The 16,028-nt window shown below is 45.9% G+C and overlaps 1 protein-coding gene across 1 annotated transcript in view; it reads left to right on the forward strand.

The window, feature by feature from the left end:
• INO80 (INO80 complex ATPase subunit) overlaps nt 1-16,028 on the forward strand; it is a 1,945,052-nt gene that overhangs the window by 997,988 nt on the left and 931,036 nt on the right. Inside the window, exons 18-19 of the mRNA XM_069637507.1 lie at nt 9,411-9,528; nt 9,997-10,082. Of these exons, the coding sequence (XP_069493608.1) occupies nt 9,411-9,528; nt 9,997-10,082 (204 nt within the window). The remainder of the gene's footprint in view (nt 1-9,410; nt 9,529-9,996; nt 10,083-16,028) is intronic.

Here is a 16,028-nt window from a genome sequence, read left to right on the forward strand (position 1 = left end):
ACCTCCAGGACGCTTATTTCCATGTGCCGATCCATCCCAGGCACAGGAGATACCTGAGGTTCGCAATTGGCAGCTCTCATTATCAATTTCGAGTTCTGCCATTTGGGCTAACCTCCGCCCCGAGGGTCTTTACCAAGCTAATGTCGGTTGTGGCTGCAAGTCTAAGGAGGGAAGGGATTCATGTCTACCCTTACCTAGACGATTGGTTGATCAGAGCTGTATCTTCGGAACAGGCTCAGAGACAACTAGATTATGTTTGCCACTTCCTTCACAAGCTGGGCTTCTCCCTCAATTTAAAGAAGTCACAGATGATACCATCACAGAGACTCCAATTCATTGGAGCAGTCCTGGACACTTCCCTGGGAAAAGCCTTGCCACCAGAGGTGAGGGCTCGAGATATTCTGCAGATGGTCATCAGATTTCAGAATGCCCAATATCTCCCAGCCTACGACTTTCTGAGGTTGCTAGGCCTCATGGCATCCTGCATATTCCTCGTGCCGGAGGCTCGCCTGAGAATGAGATCCCTCCAGTGGGCACTGAGAACTCAGTGGTCACAGTTCTCAGGAAGGATGACAGATCTCCTTCGGATCCCGGTCAAAGTAGCCCGAGACCTTCAGTGGTGGGCCTGTCGGGAGAACATCCTGAAAGGAGAAATGTTTTGGCAACCATGGCCGGAGATAACAGTAGTCACGGATGCCTCACTCACGGGGTGGGGAGCTCACGCCAACGACTTGACCATCAGCGGTCGTTGGTCTCCATCGGAGTCCAGACTACATATCAACCTGTTGGAGCTGAGAGCCATCAGACTAGCGCTGAAGGCTTTTCTGCCGTCTGTACGGGGAAGAAACGTCCTAATAATGACGGACAATACAGTGGCCATGCACTACCTCAACAAAAGAGGAGGCGTAGGCTCACTACCACTGTGCAGAGAGGCGATGCAGCTCTGGTTTTGGGCAATTCAGGAAGGAATCTCTCTATCGGCAATTCACCTAGCCGGAGAGAAGAACTTGACAGCGGACGCTCTGAGCAGGCAGAGCACAGTCTCTCACGAGTGGGAGATAGCTCAGGAAGTCCTTCAAGAGATCTTCGCCCTTTGGGGAACCCCTCAAGTGGATCTGTTCGCCACCAGTATCAACAGGAAGTGCGACAGATTTTGCTCAAGGGAATTTCCCCCGAGAGGAGCTCTAGGAGATGCGTTCGTAGTGGACTGGGAGTTCCCACTTCTGTACGCGTTCCCTCCGGTCCCTGTCATTCCTCAAATGATCAGGAGGTTGAGAAGGTTTCGGAAGACCATGATCCTAATTGCCCCGGATTGGGCCAGGAGAACGTGGTACCCGGACCTTCTAGACATGTCCATCTGCCCTCCAATTCGACTGCCATACAGAGAGGATCTTCTCTCGCAGAAGGAAGGTCAGGTTCTCCATCCAGCCATCAAGACCCTCAACCTTCACGCTTGGTGTCTGAAAGGTTGAGGTACAAGGATTGGGACCTTCCGGATGATGTTATGGAGGTGTTGCTTTCGGCCAGAAGGCCGGCAACTAAAACTCTATACCGCTGCCGTTGGAACAAATTTTGCAGCTGGTGCAGAGAAAAGAATATTGAACCCTTTTCTTGTGGTACACCTATGGTGTTGTCATTCTTACTTTACCTGGCTAATTCAGGCCTACAGGTTGGCACAATTAAGGGCTATCTCGCAGCGCTATCAATCTTTAAGCGCACTGCAGAGGAGCCTTCATACTTCAAAATTCCATTGGTAATACAATACCTAAAAGGATTAACTAATGTTTATCCCCCGAAACCTTTTCAAGTTCCCTTATGGGATTTAAACCTAATTTTAAACTTCCTAAAGGGTGCCCCTTTTGAACCACTACACTCTTGTTCATTGAAGCTTCTCACCCTCAAAACTGTTTTGCTAATAGCATTGACATCTGCTAGAAGGGTTAGCGAGTTGCAAGCCTTATCGTGTAAACCTCCACATACAATCTTTTACAAGGACAAAGTTGTTCTTCAGGTGAAGCCTAACTTCCTCCCGAAGGTAGTCTCGGAGTTTCACATCACTCAGAAGATTATATTACCTTCTTTCTACCCTCCTCCTCATCCGGGGAAGGAGGAAGAGAGACTGCACAGGCTGGACCCTAAGCGAGCCTTGAGCTTCTATATCAGCAGATTGGCTAAGATCAGACAAGCAGACCAACTCTTTGTAGGTTATGCAGGACATAAGTTGGGCCTTCCAATAACAAAACAAACCATCTCCAGATGGATTATTTTAGCCATTCTGGAGTGCTACAAATTGGCAGGGAAGGAGCCTCCTCAAAATCTAAGGGCTCATTCTACCAGGGGTATCGCAACATCCTCAGCCCTTCAAAGAGGGGTGCCAATTCGAGATATATGTGCGGCTGCCACATGGTCGTCCGCACATACATTTACCAAATTCTATAGCCTGGATTCCTCCTCTAGTCAAGAAACTAGATTCGGCAAGGCTGTGTTACACTCTGTCCATTCTGGAAGGGTAACATAACTTTTATTACTCCCGCCTCCAGTCACAATACCACTGCTATGGGAGTCTATCTAAGATAAGGAATACGTCGGAGGACACAATCCCTTCGAAGAACTAGTTACTCTTACCTTGTAACGTTCTTTCGATGGGATGTTCCTCCGACGTATTCCTTATCGACCCTCCCATCCATCCCCGCAGTATGACTTCCTGTGGGTTTGCAGCCTATGCTCCTTCAAGGTGATTAGTCTAATCCAAAAACATTACTGGGGACTACAAAACGGAACTGAGCAACGGACGCTGCGCGCGGCCTTTATAGGCAGGATGACGTCGACGTCGGCACGGAGGCCGTCGAGGGTCATCGACTCGGCGATCATCGACGCGCAGCGCCCTCTGGCGAAAAAATTTTCCGAGGCCAGCAAAGCTGAAGGATTTCTATCTAAGATAAGGAATACGTCGGAGGAACATCCCATCGAAAGAACGTTACAAGGTAAGAGTAACTAGTTCTTCTATATGTGATGGCCTGAAGGCAAATGCCTTCTCTATCTAGTCCCCCATTAGGAACAATCTAGGTGACACCTCTCAAGGACCCCAGTTGGATAGTGTCTTCCAATCAGTCTGGGATCCCGCCTGGTCTACTTCGACCTTGTACTACTTTAACTGGATCTTACTGTCTCTCTCCCTTCCTCTTTCTACATTCTTCTCCTTCTGTGTCTGTCTCTCTCTGTCTCTCTCTCTCTCTCTCTCTCTCTCTCTCTCTCTCTGTGTGTCTCTCTCTCTCTCTCTCTCTCAATTCATCTCCTGTCCCTTCAATGGTCCTACTCTCACTCTCCTCTCTACTGGCTTTTCTCCTTACGCCCGTTACTTCTCCAGTACCATTTTCCACTGTTCGTCCTCCTTATGGTCTCTTAATATTGCCCTGTCTTCCTCGCCTGGAATTTGTTACAGAAGTAAGTGTAAATATATACATAGGGGTCGAAGTCCTGTCCCTTTCTCCTGTGTAAGACCACTGTGGACAATCAATAACAGCTCTCTGTGATCCAACTTCCAGTTCTTGTGAGGGTGCAAGTACTTTGGTGGATAGTCTTTGTTAAAGAAACGCTCCATGACTCTGCTGTTGGTTAGCAGTTGCTCTTTCTCAAGCAGCGGACTGTCTGCTTTACACTGTCGCTCTGCTGCGATGAGTATGCTTGTTGTGCGTGTGGATGGCAGCATTCCACACACGTGCTGCCACTAGGTCTGTTCAAAAATGTCACGCAGCAGTGTCAAGGTCTATTGCCAGTTGGAGTGCGTTGGCACTGCTCACCCCTGTAGAGGTCCTTGTGGGCTGTTTTTTGTTCTATCGTTGGGGCAGCTGGTACTTGTAGTTTCTTGAAACATAGAGAGAAACTTTCCAGCATTTGGAAATTGACATATGGGGTGATTAAGAGTGGTACTATTTTTAATCACATGGGCATGTAGGAAAGTGACTGGGGCCTTCTCAATGGCCACCTTTCTCCTAGGTCAGGCTCTGGCTTCTACCCTAGTTGGCATCCCACCCCAGGCTGAGAGGTGTCCTTACCTGTTCTTGAATGGGTCTGCTTACTGACCCTGTCGCACACCTCCATCATTGCCTCTAAGGCCTCCTCGTCCCGGGGACAACTAGCTGTCTGAGGACACCATAGTAAAAATCTTAACATTTTCTTGCTTTTTTCCGGCCCGATGTTTTATTTGGATGGAGTAGTGCTGCAGGGCAAAACAGTGGGGTTGGTGTTCTTGTTCTGGTTCATCCATACCAAAGGGGTATGGTCAGTGATTAATTAGTATTTACGCCCAGTGAGATTATATTTCAGACTATGGATGACCCACTTGATTGCCAAGCACTCCAACTCTACCATGTGGTAATTTCTTTCCCAGGGAAAGAGTTTGTTTGATTAACATGATGGGCACTTCTTCCCCCTTGTGCATCTGAGATAGAACTGCGCCTGGGCCAACTGAAAAGGTGTCGGCTTGTTAAATTAATTATTTTGCGATGTCTTGCATAGCCAGCACTTTTTGAGGTTTTCGAAAGCCTTTTGGGCATGGTGGTCACATTGGATGACATTAGGGTGAGATTTGACTAATCTGTTGGTTAACGGAGGTGCATGCTCAAACGCCAATATGAACCTCTGGTACTAACGGCCAAGACTCCGGCTCGAATTTCATTTTTCTTTAATGGCATTGGTGCCTTTTGAACTGCTTACACCTCGATGTGCTGAAGCAGCACATGCCAGTTTCCCACTGGGAATCCAAGGTACTTGACGGATGGTCTAGCTGGTTGACACTTGGGATTGTCAGTGATATTAGCCTTTGTTGCTGCTCCAAGTAGCTCGGTTGGTCATCCTAGGTGGTGCTGCGGACAACAATGTTGTAAAGATCGGCTCCAGCAAAGCCTCTACACAGGGCTAGAACTCGGCCTATTAATCTCTGGAAAGTAGCTGGGGCATCAGGGAGACCAAAAGGGAGTACACAGAAGAGCCCATCTGTAGTAGAGAAAGCAGACTTCTTCTTTGCGTCTTCATCCAATGGCAACTGCCCCTATCCCTTAGTTGCACAGAGAAAATGTATTTTGCAACCAACTCATTGATCTTGGGCATTGGGTAGGCGTTGAATTTTGATATTTCATTGAGCCTTCAGAAGTTGATGGAAACATTCTGGGTGTTATCTAGCTTTAGCATCAGGACAATCGGGGACAACCATTTGCTGTGGGATCTCTCGATAACTCTGTGGTCCAATTTCTTCAGTTCTTCTCTTATTTCTTTTCTGACCTCTGGCATCTGGTAGGTTATCAGATGAATGACTCAGCCTGAGGGTGTTCGGATGTTGTATACCATTCGACAAACTCTCCCTGGCTTTGTACTGATTACATCCCTATCTCCCTAGCAATCTGGCTAGTTCTTGATGACTGGATATGGGGAGACATGGATGCAGGGTAATCCTATAAACTTGGATTGGATTAGTAGTAGTCTTCCAGACATTGAGGATCAAGTATCAGGAGGTTTCCACTACTGTTGTCCCTCGAGTCCTTCAGTTTATTTGTGATATAGTTGGGATGGCTTGCGTCTATCCGCCTGCTGGACTTTATATGTGAGGGATGATTCGATTCAACCTCGGTGACAATGTAGGGCCCATGCCATCTTGCCAGAAACTTCTTTTGGGTAGTAAGACCATGACCTTGTCTCTGACTAGGAATGTTTGCAATTTGGCATCTTGGTTATAGGCCTTCTCTTGCCTGGCCTGGGCAACCTTTAGATGGGCCTTTATGGGACTCTGCACCATCACCATATACTTACTCATATGTTGCATCATCGGATGGTCACTGGTCTGTCAGATTTCTGTCCCTTCCACTCTTCTCTTATGATGTCTAGTACATTGCAGGGATTTCAGCAATAAACTAGTTCAGATGGATAAAACCCAGTGCAGGACTGATGGGCCACAGTATTAAGTCATCCCAGTTTCTTCCGTCCTTGGCAACCAACTTCCTCAGGAGGAGATTCAAGGTCTGTTAAATAGCTCTACCAGGTTGTCCACCTGGGGGTTGCAGATGGATGTTCACTGCCTTGATCATCAGTTATTTCATGTCCTGCACTCTCTGGCCTGCCTCTCTGGCCTGCCTCCCTTGGCCCTCTTCCTGCTCCCGCCTGTGAGGCTAAGAACCCTCTGGGTTATCTTCGACTCCACTCTCTCTTTCTGTCCCCACATCCCTGGCGCTTCTAAAAAGCCAACCTACCAACTTCACCTCCTCATAGGTATTCTTCCCTTCCTCCTCTCCACCAGAAGCTCACTGTCTCTAGAGCTCTGGTCCTCACTAGGCTTGACTACTGTAAGAGCCTCTTTTTAAATCTGCCTGCCGCCACTCTCCGTCCTCTCCAACTCATCCAGAACAGGGCTGCGAGACTTGTCGTTGGCCTCAAGCCCAGGGATCGTATCTCTCCAGCACTGAAATCTCTCCATTGGCTCCCAATGGCTGCAAGGATGGATTGAATTCAAAACCCTTTGCATTGTCCACAAGGCCTTCTGGGGCCTGGGACCAAAATATCTCCAGCTTTCTCCCTACTCAAGCTCTTTGCTCTTCCACCTCCAACTTCCTGAGGTTCAATTGCTTTTTCAAGCAAAGAGCTAGAGGCAGATCTCTCGCTTTGGCTGGTGCCTCCCTCTGGAACAGCCTCCCTGCTTCTCTGAAACTTGAGCAGAACCATCTCAGGTTCCGGAACTGCTGAAGGCATTTCTCTTTGCTTCTGCCTTCCCTCTTCCTCTTCCCCGCCGATCTCCTGACTGTCATTGCACTGGTTACCTGAGTACCCCTAGAACCTCGGGCCCAGGTCCCTGCCCCCCAGTTGCACACCTACACTGTACCTGGCAACACTGCATTTTGGGGCTGTATCTGTTACCCTATAGTCCCCCTACCTGCACTTACCAATTAACTGCTACCTGCACTTAACCCTTGTACTGCCACTTGCTGGCCGCACTTCCTTTTTTTGTGCTTTTCTCGATCATATGTCCTACACTTCTCCCCCTCCCCTGGAACTTCTCCCCTTTTCCCCTCCCTGCACTTGTGCGATCTCACTGGGTCTAGTAAGATCGTTGTCTTGTTCGCCCCGCAGCCAGGGACCACGACCGCTTGCTCTGCAGCGCTCATCCTTCCATTAACCCTAGGTGAGTACACGCGCATGCAACCACTGCAGCTACGTGATCCCTTGCACCTATTTCTCGGCTGCTTGTCTCACTTAAGTACGGGAGCCTAGCCTCCATTTTCGACTTCCACCTTCTTCACCCCAGCATGACATCCTGCACTGGCAATCCAGCTAATCCGCCGCCTGGGTTTTCAAGGTTGTAATTACTCCCTTTTTAGCATCACGGACGTTTTTGACACCGGAACACGACGACTCGCACTTCTGTCCATTTTTAAGTCATGCCCAGACCTACTTCCTCGTGGGACACACATGTTATGTTACCCACTCGTGATTTTATCCGCCACACCTCATCCATGGCCATCTGTGACCTGCACGCCTCACCAGCCCTCACGTGCACCATGACACTTATTATACTGCGAGGCCTGCAATCTGAGCCCCGTGTGTCCTTTTTTCCGCAGCCCCCCACGCTTGCGGTTGACTTTGCGTATTCATCACGCCAGCCTGTTCTACCCATGATTTGCGCAGTAACAGGCCTCCTTAAGATTTGCTCTTACCCCTTATTAACCCTTAGTTGCTCCTCCACTCTTTATGGCTTAACACAGCCTCCATGTCCTTCCTACTTCCACAGGAACGGCCACTTCTAGGACCTCGAAAATCCTCCAGTGTACTCCTGACACTGCTATCCCTGAGCCACTGTGCTCCCAAGTTCCGGTAAGCACCGGTCCTTGATGTATTTAAACCTCTACCTGTGCTAAATACCCACAAATGTGCCCAATCCTATAACATCTCGTCTGTTTATCCCAACAGACCTCACAAGATACTTCCCGCTTTGGAATATCTCGTCCATGAAGGCCACACCATCAGAGCTCATCCCAGCTCACCTTCTGGCCGAAACACTGTTGTGTTGACTGTTATATTGTCTGTGTTGTCCTTGTTCAACCCTACATTGTTTTGATGTATATGTGCTGATTATTACATGCTATCACCTCACTAAATCCACTGGTCTCCTTCCCAAGGACCCCTCAGTGGATGTGTAAGCATTGGAAAGACGCTACAAATATTTGAAATTTGTCACTTACAAACTAGTTACTATACCTGAAAAATGTGTAAATACTGTTGTATCTTGTGTAACTCCTAGTTAAGTGTATCTACAAACACGTAAACTGCAGTTTTATTAAAAATCTGACTGCAGTACTCAGAATTGTCCTGATACATTTTTGTCAGAATTAATTCATAGTAACGTGTACACACTCACCAAGGTGTAACCCCATAGGTGTGTGTTCACCCTTCGTTCATCAGCCAGGTATCCCATGACCTTGCTCAGACTGCAATTAGTACAAAATAGTACGGTCAGAGCCATGAGGGGACTAAACAAATTTGAACATGTCTCCAATGCCAGGAGAGGTCTCCACTACCGATAGAAGCTAGGATTGAGTTTCGCCTACTCACTATCACTTACAAATGTTTGGCCGGACAATATCCAGCATATATGGCGGATAGACTTAACAAGAAAAAAGAAATTGGGACGCTCTGATCAAATGACTCTAGATTGTTAGAGGTGCCAAGATTTAATTTGACCAATGTCAAAATAAGTGCATTCTCGGTGGCAGCACCTGTGAGCTATGTCTCATTGAAGAGTTTGAGAAAAAACAAAAAACGTTTCTGTTTAGATAAGCTTCCTCAAGTAGACCCGATAGTTCTCTTTGGACCTCTGTGTTTGTATTGTCCTTTCCACCTTTGTTGGGTCTCTAGTCCTGTGCGCCCATATGCCTCCGGGCCATTTTTGGCAGCGCTTACATAAATGATTAAAGAAAAAGAAGATATAAATAGACTAGTCTTTCAGATTTATTCACATTTTCAGTCGGGATAATGGGTTTCTCATCTTGCCCGAATATTTGTTTTGAAGGAAGGAATGAATAGTTCTTATGTTAGGATCCGAGTAGTGTCTCTTTGAGGTTAATTCTGATAGGGTGCCTTTTCTGTATTAGCTTAACGTTTTTCAGTCCTCATTGAAAATAAATAGTGGGGAGTTCGATTGGTACTGTCCATTTCTCTACCTTAACATACAGTTGAAACTGTGTGCATGTACCGTTTTATATTATGCTGCTTGTTTATTCAGATACCAATGAATCTGATGGTGTAGGATGGTGGTTTCTGATGCAAGAAAGCTATTCATGCTAATTGGACTGTGCACAGAACTTGATTAATTTGAGTCATTGTTTTCTGCTCCTGTATGCTAATATATATGTGCTGTTCCCTTCCAGCTTTGGGCACTACTGCACTTTATTATGCCAACTCTGTTTGATTCCCATGATGAATTTAATGAGTGGTTTTCCAAGGACATTGAGAGCCATGCTGAAAACAAATCTGCTATTGATGAGAGTAAGTATCTTCTGCCTTCTATCTAAAAAACACCTTAATTTCAGATTTAATGGCCTGCTCTCCTCAGTTTAATGTGTTATGCAATTGTCAGTAATAACTAAAATACGTGTGAATCATGCTCATTGGAGTACAGAAGGGCCATTCCAGGTTTTCCCTGCACTAGGGAAATCTCAAATGCTTTATCACCCCCACATCACTTCTGGATCTTTCTAACGCCAGATAATAAAAGGTATGCAGGTTTCAGGCCATGAATGCAACTGAAAACCAAACACAAACCAAATCTGATTTTGTCTGGGATTCATTGGATCACTTATGTAAAGGGTGTCTCTCTTTCCCATTTTATTTTAACCCAACCTCCGCTAGCCAGCCACATTCTCCACCATTTGAAGACATTTACTCTGCCAGGCCGGAAGTGAAAAACTGTAGATTACCTTGGTCTGAAGTGTTTGGTGTTCTTTTGCATTTCAGATCAGCTGTCTCGCTTGCACATGATCCTGAAACCTTTTATGCTAAGGAGGATCAAGAAGGATGTTGAAAACGAACTGTCAGACAAGGTAAACATACAGAATTCATGGTGATGGGCTATTTTGCAGTTACTCATCACTGGAGAGTGACAGATTTTGTTGTGCCTATTGGTCAATAACACGTTTGTTAATGGGATTTGAATAATGTAATTTTCACCAACATTCTGAAAGATTTATCCTTCTTTTGAAATAGCTCAAAATGTAATTTCAAATGATCCAAACACCTAACTGTATTAGACAATTTTGGATCAAGTTAGGGTTGGACCCAAGATGTGGTCATAGTATGTGGATCTTCCCCCAAGAACTTTTTTCAAAGCGTAAAGGAAATGTATTCACATTTAGCCCTCATTTTACAGAAATCGCCTGCATATTGTCAAGCTATGAGAACATTGGAGGATCAAGCAAATCGCCCACTAGCCCATTCCAACCACACATTGTTGAAGGTTTGTCCCCAGTTAATCCAGGAAATAAGAACCCACAAATAAATTATTGGTTGAAGAGGTTACTACAGAGTGGAATATGGGTCCCACCACTCCAATTTCAGTAGTACTTTGTTAGCTGTGCTAGAGTTCTGGGAATGCTCACATACCCACAGGAATTGTGTGCCCACATCCTTGTACGTCACTTCCAAGCTACCTCTACATAGATGGCCCCTTGAAACATATGTTGTTCTTGCTTTTTATCAAGATATATCCATGATATCTTCATATAATGTGGCCCACAATCTCACCAGTATTCTTGCAATATTGTGTGTAACAAATGTGAGGGGTCAAAAATGCGAGGCCGACAACTTGATGAGAGGTTTTCAACAAATAGCATTTTATTTAAATCAAAAAGGTTGGATAATTGCCTCACCATCCCTACCCTGATGAGAAATTCCCTGCCTAAAATAAACTAAAGGAAAACACTGTAACAAAAGGTTGCTGTCCCTCACACTTGTATACACACCAAACCAATAAGGAATGATATGGCAGTTTAACAACAAACAGAGCAATATAGTTCATAACACAATAGCTGCTTCTTCTGTCGATCTGGGTCATTGCCCTTCCCCAGATGTAAGCAGGTCTTTCTTTAAATGTTCACAAAGGATAAGGAAATCCTGCATCATAACAAACAGGTTCCATTTCAGTTATTTTTCTAATCCAACTTGGATTCCAAGGATAGTTCACAATTGTATAACACTTCCATCTACTTGTAGTCAAGTTCTTGAGACAGCTTCTTGTCAACAATGAATAGTTTGTAACGTCTTTAAACCTTAAAGCAAATGTCTTTGTCAGGATGTATTGTCAGCACTTCAACTTCAGTACTGTTTTGACATCTAAGAAGCACATTCCAAAACTTAAACGACTTCAAAATAAGTGTAATTGTCAAGATGTTTCATCACCGCTTCAACCTTGTCATAAGTGGTAACTGACCACAATACTTTACAAGCTTTTACCTGGTTTACATGCCAGGTTTGCCACTTCGACAATACTGGTTACAAATGCTCTTGGTCAGGTATACTTTCCTGCCAGCCAAGACAAACCACTGCAGTTCACTCTACGGGTATTGTAAGGAAGGCATGGCATCAAAAGGGTGTTTATTGAACTTCAAAAAAGGGTATGATAAACGCCTATCTAAACCTAAATCTACAGATGGGAGCAAGCTACGACCATCAAATAATAATGCAGTCCTAGTGGTGTCTTGTCAAAATAAAAGGGCCTATAGCAAAAAAACCTATTGCCAACCCTTACCTCTAAATACAAATAGTGTGGGAAACAGTGTTTGCAAAAAGAAAGAAGTGTTCACAAAATGATATGTCAGGATGTTCAGGCTGTTGGCTTCCCTTCCCCACGTTTTCAGCACGGGACAAGGCGGTTCACTCGAGCATAGCACAGTCTCTTTCTTCCCTAGCACGAGGTCACAGTTCAATTATCAGCATCAGGGCCTCCGGAGCAGAAGTCTCCTTTCTTCTCAAAGTTTCTTCACTCAAAGGGCCTGATACAACCAAATTGACAACCAGTTATTTTCCTCTTTAGATTTTCACAAGTATTCACATAGGGTTTATTCACTCTGGATGCCCCTCAGCCGGGCTCCGATCCTTTTAGCATAAAGATCTGCACAGGCTTCCCTCTGCCGGGCGCGAGCCTATCTTAAACAGTTCACTTTTTCACACAATGTTGTAAGTTATTCTTTTTCCGGGTGACTCACGGTTCACTTTGGTTCCCCCTCAGCCGGGCTCCGATCCCTTCAACTGTCAGAAGGGTCTGTAATGTCTTCCTCCTCCACGGAAGAATCAGTCTCTCCCACCTCCCCTTCCACCTCCTCTGTTTTTCCACCAGAGTGCTGGCTTCTGGTTTCCTTTGGGTCTGGCCTCTCCTTTTTTTTATGCAGATAGGGGCGACCGTGGAAGGACGTCACAGTGGCACCTTGTAGGTAAACTGTGGCTATCCTCCGCGGCCGCCTGAATGTGGGGAAAAAGTCAGTGGCACACAAAACCCCAAGGAAGTCCACACTGAGCCGATTGTAGTGTTCGGGATCCAGTAGCTCTTGAGGAAGATCCGTGGGGAGTGAACAACGGTCTGGCCAGCAGCAGAACAGGAAGTGGAGAAGAATAAGACCACGTAAGTACTCCTCGGAAAGGTAAGTTGCAGGGGAAGTCTCAGCAAGGACTATTAAGTACAGTATAGGGGAAAAGAGAAAGCAGTCCGCGGACAGGCGATGGTCTGGTATCCTGGGAGTCAAAAACGTAACGCAGGGCGAAGGCGAAGCAATCCAAAAGCAGGCTGAGTCAGTACACGGGAAGTCAAGTCAACAGGGGAAAAAAGGAGGAACAGAATACGAAGGAAACAGGAGAGCAAGAAAGGGAGCAGAAGGGAAACAACGGAAGACGGGCGGATCGGAAGGAAAGGCAAGAGGGAAAGAGTCTAGCAGGGGAAGGGTGTAGTGAAGGAAAAGCAGAGAGAGCGCGGCAGAGTCAAAGCCAGAAAGGAAAACCAAGGGGGAAAGTCAAAAAAGCTACGGGTAGCAAGGGAAGCACAGGCAAACAGCAGACGAACTGGAATACAGGACGTCGCAACACGCCCGAATGCCGGAAGTGCGGAAAGAAAACAACCGGTGTCGGACGTGCTGCAACAGAAAGATTAGACCTGCACTCGGCGTTGTGCGGAACGTGATGGAGGATGCCGTTTCCATCAGTTCCAAAGTCGCCAGTTACCCCAAGATGTGACATCAACAAAATTAGTCTCCCTAAGCCGGGCTAGGACCTGTGTCCGTTTTACATCAAGTACCGAAGAGTTTCGAATGTGCACAGGGTTTGGCTTGACCTGTTGCAGGACCACTTCGATTTCACAATTCTTTCGTTTAACATGTGCACCATTTGGTTGGATACCTAACAGAGACTTTCGAATGAGCACCTACATGATGCTGGACCACTCGGTCTACGGTATCATATTTTAGCTTCAAAGTTCATTCACTCATCTACTGTCTTAATAATCTTCATACAGTGTTACTGCTTGCAACCTTGGTTTCCACACAGACCAATCTGGTATCGGTCTACCCAACTCACAGGCTGTGCTGACTTACTGGTGCTGGTTTGTTGTAGGAGCCAAGGACAGTACCAGGCCGGCAAACACTTCTTCCCGTCTTCACGATCGACACGGGAGAGCCCTGGGTAACTCCGACAAACAATGCAGGATTCTTTAGCTTTAATTCCAGGTCTTACGTTTCCTACTTTTGAAGGCTCATGAAAAATGTGGTTTGTTGGTGAAAAGGTCAAGGGCATTTGCATCCTTGCAATCCTCTTCAGTCTTGTCATCCTCTGCCTTGCATTAAACTGCCATCTTGGAACTACTGCTTCCTTGTGTGCTTTGCCTTGCTCCGAGTGTGCATTTGTGCTCTGCCTTTTATCCGTGTGGGGAAGTGTGATGGAAGTCAGGAGTGTGTAATGATCAGTAATTGCCTGTTCCTGCCTGACGATTGTAGTAGGACATGCAGTTATACGGCTCGGGTATTAGTCCGTTTTCCCTCACAGTGAGTAGTCTGTGAGAAAGTGTTTGTGTCGAGAAAGGGGGGCTTTCACCACACCACAAGATTGTCACCTGTTGTTTGGCCATATTGTAGTTTGGCCTTCTTCCTGCCTTGCCAGGTCATGAAATGCCATGCAAGGTCATGCACTTGCCCAAAGAAGATTCCTGCGGTGGCCCAGTGTCCCTTCCAGCTTCTGGCCCGGTGAATCCTTGTTGGACAGCCTGATCTGCAAAGGCCTGGTGCAGTGCTTCAATCCTTGAACTGGGTGGACCAACCAGTCTCAATGTGTTCTTGAGGATCCAGCTGTCCTGAGCCTTCGGAAGTGACCCTGGATCGCCCCTAGAACCGTCACCATTTCGCATTTGCAGCCGAACATAGGTGGTCGCCAGCTTGTGGTATATAAGTCACCTTCCATCTCAAGGTGTCTTGTCCTGGAAATACTTCTACAACCATGACTGGAAGGGTGCTTGCCGTCTGTGTGACGTGGCCATCACTGGAACCTGCCTTCCCCCATCCTGTGAATTATCTTGTAGAGGGCTGTTTTGGTGTATTCTGCGTTTCTCCATCCCCAAGGGTTGCTCTCTGCTCCTGGACCGATCGAAAGAACCCTTACACCTGCAGCTCCTGGGAACCTCTCACTGTAACCAGCAGCGGGAAATCTGACCCCCTGTCTCGACCCATCCAGTCCTCTGAGAAAATCAGAGTTGGGGGAAGTGAGGGGTTAAGCAAACATAAAGCATTTGTCTCCCTCTGTCCTCTGTAGGATACCATTGAGAACAAGTCTCTTTGTATCCTTCCATTCCACTGCTTTTCGCTCGTTGAACCAGAGTACCAAAACCTGAAAGACAAGGAACACATTTTACTTAGCCAGTAACTTTGTTAAATTTCTTCTTTTGAACAATCACCAACTTGCTTCCCTCAGCTACATTCTGGAGGCAAGCATTGTGACATTTGGGCACATGTCTCCACTCTTAGAGATTGGACTGCTGAAGTTAGGCATTATCACGTGTGACTTGGTTCCATATTTCTGCATCACTTTACTTGCCTCCTTTGTTGATTAAGTTATTGAATGCATTTTAAGAATCTATGGCGACTGTATATATGTTTCAGTGTTGTGCGATATTGTCACCTGCTTGTTTTATTTTTTAATGTGTGCTTATGACCTAGAATAAATACTGTATTTTTATATATTCCTGTCTTAAATTGAGTTATTGTGTGGTTCACTGTGTGGACTCATTGTGGTGTCCTGACCCAACTCTCTCTCCTGTGAATAGCCCTGGCTGCTCTCCATTTAATAGCCTTGACTTCTCTCCATTACTACCTTAATTGGGTTTTGGCTAACCCCCGAGTTGCCCTGTTCACTATAAGTAGTGTGGCCTCAAAAAATCGGTCCACCAGGTCAGATTCTCGAAATCCATTTTAACAATGTCCATTGCGTTGTGTTTTTGTTTGGTGTGTTATATCATGTATTTGGATCAACAGATGAGACAAAATGTCAGTATTATTTGGAGTTTCTTTATTTCTTCTCTTAGTGTTTTTCTTCAGACAAATATTACATAATCTGTTTGAGACAGGCCAGCAACCTAACCCCCTTGTCCAGCGGTCCTCTTAGGTTGGGCCATCTGTTTTTCACATATACCCTTTCAAATAACTACTTAGAAAATAATTAATAGTTCCACAATTAAGTGTCCTCTTTGAAATGGTCCGGATGTATTGTCCTTCTATACCTTGTTGTAAAATCAGAGTCTCTCCTGCTCCTGTTTTTGCATCTGGATTCACAATGTTAAAATGTTTAAAAAAATATTTCACACTTGCAAATATCTTCCTATAAAGTTGACAATAGTTCAGGGCGACTCCCCGCCACTTAGCCTTTTTAAAAAATCTTTCTGACAGTCCTCCGGTTCGTCTGCGTATTTGTGGGATACGAACACCTACCCCTTAATGTCTTGTTAACATTGCTGTGTATCT

This window comes from Ambystoma mexicanum, chromosome 14, assembly GCF_040938575.1.
Source record: "Ambystoma mexicanum isolate Mex_15411 chromosome 14, UKY_AmexF1_1, whole genome shotgun sequence".
Lineage (NCBI taxonomy): Eukaryota > Metazoa > Chordata > Amphibia > Caudata > Ambystomatidae > Ambystoma > Ambystoma mexicanum.